Source organism: Octodon degus, unplaced genomic scaffold, assembly GCF_000260255.1.
Source record: "Octodon degus isolate 3935 unplaced genomic scaffold, OctDeg1.0 scaffold00073, whole genome shotgun sequence".
Classification (NCBI taxonomy): domain Eukaryota; kingdom Metazoa; phylum Chordata; class Mammalia; order Rodentia; family Octodontidae; genus Octodon; species Octodon degus.
Window position 1 is genome coordinate 3,640,090 of NW_004524649.1, and position 4,862 is coordinate 3,644,951.

The 4,862-nt window shown below is 53.9% G+C and overlaps 1 protein-coding gene across 4 annotated transcripts; it reads right to left on the reverse strand.

The window, feature by feature from the left end:
• Window positions 1-2,114: 2,114 nt before the first annotated feature.
• Window positions 2,115-3,997, reverse strand: Nxt1 (nuclear transport factor 2 like export factor 1). Of its 4 annotated transcripts, none has more exons than XM_023720077.1 (2): window positions 3,954-3,997; window positions 2,115-2,844 (listed from the first exon to the last, which is right to left on the reverse strand). In XM_023720077.1, the coding sequence occupies exon 2, from the start codon at window positions 2,798-2,800 to the stop codon at window positions 2,378-2,380; it is 423 nt and encodes a 140-aa protein (XP_023575845.1). In that variant the 5' UTR covers window positions 2,801-2,844; window positions 3,954-3,997; the 3' UTR covers window positions 2,115-2,377. The 4 variants fall into 4 exon arrangements, with proteins under 4 accessions (XP_023575845.1, XP_004635636.1, XP_023575847.1 ...); XM_004635579.2 differs by having other exon boundaries at window positions 2,115-2,829; window positions 3,954-3,995; XM_023720079.1 differs by lacking the exon at window positions 3,954-3,997 and adding an exon at window positions 3,694-3,710 and having other exon boundaries at window positions 2,115-2,829.
• Between the last annotated feature and the right edge of the window lie 865 nt (window positions 3,998-4,862).

The window sequence follows — 4,862 nt, forward strand, 5'->3', positions numbered from 1 at the left end:
GGGGCCAGCTGAGTATGGACTGAAGCCTCTACAAACCGTGAACTAAACAAACCTTTCCTCCCTTAATTTTGGTGGTACTGGGGATCTAGTTCAGGACCTTCTGTTTGCCAGGTAGCTACTTAATTTTGGGAGTTGGGTATTTTGTCTCAGCAACAGGAGAAAAGTAACCAAAACAGAGGGGTACCTTGAAACGATGAAATAAAGACACATTTAGTAATACACAAAGGGAGGCTTGGAGGCCAGTGCCTCAGGTTGGGCAGAGGCCAGACTCTCCAAGCCAGTCACTACTTATTGGTATACACCGCAATGGGGGGCTACTGAGTGGATGATGATTGGTGAAAGGGAAAATCTTGGGATGACTGAGAGTGGAGGTGACCCCCATGCTAAGAAGGATCTTGCCTTGGAGTGTTTTTTAATTTTATTTTTTGGTTATGGGACTCAAACTTAGGACCTTCCACTTGCCAGGCAGGTGCTGTGCCATTGAGCTATGATCCCTGGCCCTGATATTAGTGGTTTTAGACACAGTGGGTCGGAGAGGATGGCCCATCCTAGAGTCAATGGGAAATTTCAAAAGGGTGATACTAATAATCCCAAACCTCCATTTATCCCTTAGTGAATTCATGGTCCCCAACAGAGTGAAGGAGAGGGCTGCCAAAGCTTCTGCAGCCTCTGAGCCACTCTGCAGGAGTGTGTGTGTGTGTGATGTGAAGCTCTAGGGGCAGAGCCTCTGCCCAGCACCTCCTTCCACATGACCATGTGCTGAGTGCTGGAACACTGCACTGGGCACACCTCCTCCCTGACCCTCCTCCCTGCCCATGCTGGCTCCCATGGGCTATGTTCATCTGGGATCCCAGGTCTCAGACAGCCCCGCACCACCCTGCACTGTGGTTTGGGCCTGGCATTCCTTCCTAGCTCCTGGCTCTCATCATTGCCTCAGTGTAATCACTTGCCTTGCTTGGTTAGGCACCAGCCCGTGCGACTTGTCTGACCACTCCTTGGCTTTGAAGCTGCAGTCACACAAGACTTAATGACAGGGGCGTGTTGTGGAAACTGTGTCCTCAGACACTGTGTGAACTCACAAGATGGGACCTACACACTCACAGCCACAAACAAGGACAGTGTAGTCTTCCCACGTCTGTGTTGGTCTGCGCTGCCTGAAACATTAGCAGGGCTGACTACTCATCGGCCACTTTCTCCCAGCACAGCAGGAACACAACCCTGCACCACCTCCGATGGACCAATCAGCAGAGGCAAGTGCTTTCTTAGATCAGTGCACTGAGGATATATACTCCACAATGATGGCTCATGACAGAGTCCATCGTCACAAAACAACCTTGGGGGACATGAACTGGGAGACCCCAGTCACCAGAGACCCGGCTCCTCCTAGCTCAAGGACTCCACCTCTCAGGCATGGCTGAACTGTCCTGAGCTCAGGCAAACTAGCTGGTAGCTGAGCTGAAGTCCTTCTGAACATGAGGCTTCAGGGCTCTGTGCTTGGGGGTTGGGGCTCAGTAGGACCCTGCCATCTGTTCCTCTACTCACCAGGAGTCTCTGTTCTCCAGCACGTCCCCTCGTCAGAGTTGGGGACCCTATCCCAAGCTCATTACTCACAACAGCTCTTACTCACTGGTCAGGGAGCAATAGGTCCTTCTCCAGATTGTCTGCAATCAGAGCTGGGCCTGCCAGTAGTTCTGGTGCCCAGCCCCGTTTTCCCAAAAGCAGGGGTCGCTCTGAGTGTAAAGCAGCTGTTCCTGCATAAGCAATTACTACCTAACTGTAGTTTGTCTGCTCTCATCATTCAACTCTGAGCTCAATGTGAGATGGCACCAAGGCCCGGGCTCAGTGATGCCGAGTAAGGGACAAGAATGCACACATCCAGGTGGTCAGCCCTGCCCTGGAGGCCCTGGTACACAGCCTGCAGTACTGTGCAGGGTTCCAGTGCACAGCAGCCTGTGATCCCCATGTCTGGGTCTGTATGCACACGGTACTGGAGTGTGCGTGTGCGTGAGCGCATGTGCAATGCAGGACCCCACACTCCTGCAGTTGCCTCTGCCTTTAACTCTCCTCCTGCTCAAGGCCCAGTGGAATGCATCAGGCACAGGGAGCAAAACAACTTGTATTAACAGTTTATTTCTGAATACCCAGAACCAGGTCTCTACCAGGCAAATAGAAAAATAGAAAAGTTTCCTACTTTTAAAAAGCAACTATGATAGTAAGTGTACACTCAAGAAAAGGGCTCCTGGGATCAACACAAGGAGTTCAGCCTCAGCACCTGCAGTCAATGGCACTGGAACAACAAAGGAGCATGTCCTCACATTCTGAGAGCAGAAATGGTGCTCTCCAGAGCTAGGGCCACAGCCCAGGCCTTGGTTACCCACTAGCTGGCCCAGTCCTGGAACCGGAAACAGTCACTTGCAATCTTCCACACTGTGTTGTTGGGGGAGGCCTGGGCAGTGAGGATGAAGTTCTGGTTGAAGTCCCGTTGTTTGTTGCCTTCAAACTTCACTGACCCACAGATGACAACAAGGACCGTGGTCTGGCTTGGTGTAGCCTCATCATGGACGGGCTGGCAGTCGACTACATTGATCTGGAACTCGCTGGAGGGCAGCAATTCAAAGAACTCACTCAAGGAGTCTTGTCCTGAAACCGCGTTTCCGTTCCACACCAAGGTGGCCGTGCCCATGTAGAGGCGGGACAGCAGGCGCCGTCGCTTATCCATGGTGGTATAGTAGACATTGACAAACTCCTCGGCTGCTCTGCAGGCCTGGTCCACATAGGTCTTGAAGTCCACAGATGCCATCTCAGTCTAAGAGGAAGGAGGCCTTAGACCTGTGGAGCCAGGGGCTGTGGGTGGGAAGGGTGAGAACTCCCATGAACGCCGGCCTTCCTCCTGCCCAGACAGTGCGTCCCACTGTGGCAAATGGCTGCATACTGCAGGGAGGTGACACCTGTATGCTTGCCTTCAAACTTTATCATTCCATTATTACACAAAGCACATCTGAGCACCGAAGGCCACTCCTTGCCAGCCAGCTGGAGCAGGGGCCACTGCCCCAGAGAACAGGCAGCTGCTCATTCTAGGTAAAGACAGCACATGGGGCTGAAGTGGGAAGTGGCCACTGGCCCAGTAAAGGCCGAGCAAAGACAGTGTGCACCCCTTGGTCAGGGACTCTGGGAAAGGTGACCTGCGCTCACCCACATGGCTGGGAGTGGGGCAAAGAGAGGTAGGCTTTCAACAGAGCAAGAGCACAAATGAGGTGAGAAGGGCTGCAGTTCCAGCTACAGGATGAAGAAGTAAACTTAAGGCCTGTGCGGCAGCAATGCCCCATTTCTTTAAAGGAAAAATCCCTAAAGCACCAAGAAATATTGACATCTGGGCTTCCTGTGTTGGGCAAAACTGTAACACTCTTTTATCATGATTAAAATATTCCCAGGGGGGGCCTCAATAGAAGAGGTTACTGTGGACATGTTCATATCTACAAACCGAAACTGTGAATAACATTTTCATTTTAAAGCCTTCATTTAAAAAAAAAAAAAAAATCAGCTTATGAAACAGGTAAAAGATACCTTTAGCTTCAGAGTATGGCCTTAATATTAGAAAGCCTGTTTGCTTACTGAGGGCTGTCGAAGGCATATACTTATTTTTGTTTTCGAGAGAAGGTCTTGCTATGTAGCTCAGGCCAGCCTTAAACTCACCCAGGATGGAAAGCTAGACTTTTCTTTCTTTCTTTCTTTCTTTCTTTCTTTCTTTCTTTCTTTCTTTCTTTCTTTTTAAAGGAGGAGAGGTTTATTTTGGCTCACAGTTTGTAGAGGTTTCAGTTTATAGTTGGCTGGCTCCAAGGCAGGGTGGCATGGCAGAAAACAAGAAGGTGGCAAAGCAGCAAACTAGGAAGCATCAGCCTTCCATTCTCTTCATATTTTGGGGGGTGTGGTGGTGGTGGTGGTGGGGGTCTCACCATGTAGGCTGGCTGTGAACTCCCGTGGTCCTCCTGCCTCAGCCTTCCACGTGCTGGGATCACAGGTGGGCACCTGGCATAAAAACGAGGAATTCTTAAGGCAAAGAGCTGGGAAGGGTCAGGCCCTAGAAACGAGTAGTCAGGAGCCGAGCTAAGACGCTGCTCTTACTCTGCAAGCTCTGAGTTGTTAGCTGCTACGTGCTCTACACAGCTGGTGCCACATGGGTACACGGGCCGTGCCCAGGAGGGAAAGAGACACACACACACACACACACACACACACACGCCTCACTCAGCGCTGTCAGAAGGGAAGGGCCCTGAAAATCCTGCCTGGACCATGCTGTCCTTTCCTCTGCTCCTGCACTTGGAAGCAAGTGGCCAAGATCACAGCTCCCGGGCGCTCGCCCCGCCCCGCCCCTGCCCACCCAGTCCCGCACCAGGTACCGGGCACCGACCCTTCTCCGCCGCCCCCTCGCCCCGCCCCCTCCCGAGCACGCCCTCCGCCCCACCCCCGCAGCCCGGCTCCCTCCCTCTCAGGCCCAGGACTCGACCCAGCTCCCTCAAAGAGCTGCGGCTGCGACTGGAACAAAGCAGGGGGCCGGGCGCGGAGCCCTCCTGCCCTCGGCCTCATGGGTCGCCGCCCTGAGCGAGCCTCCGCCTCGGGACGGAGATCGCCTCGCTCCTGCGCAGCGCGTGGGCAGCCGACTCTGCGACCCCGCGGCCCTCACCTGCGCCGCGCCCGCCTGTCTCCGCGAGGCCGCTATGAAGCTCGCCCGCCGGCGCCACGCTCCGGCGCCGTTGGCCTCGGCGGCGTGCGGATAGGCCACCGCCTACCTGTCTTTTGGAGGCTCCGCCCCGGTCGCCGGTTGGGGGCGGAGAACGCGCCGCTCACTCCGCGGTTCCCTCAGG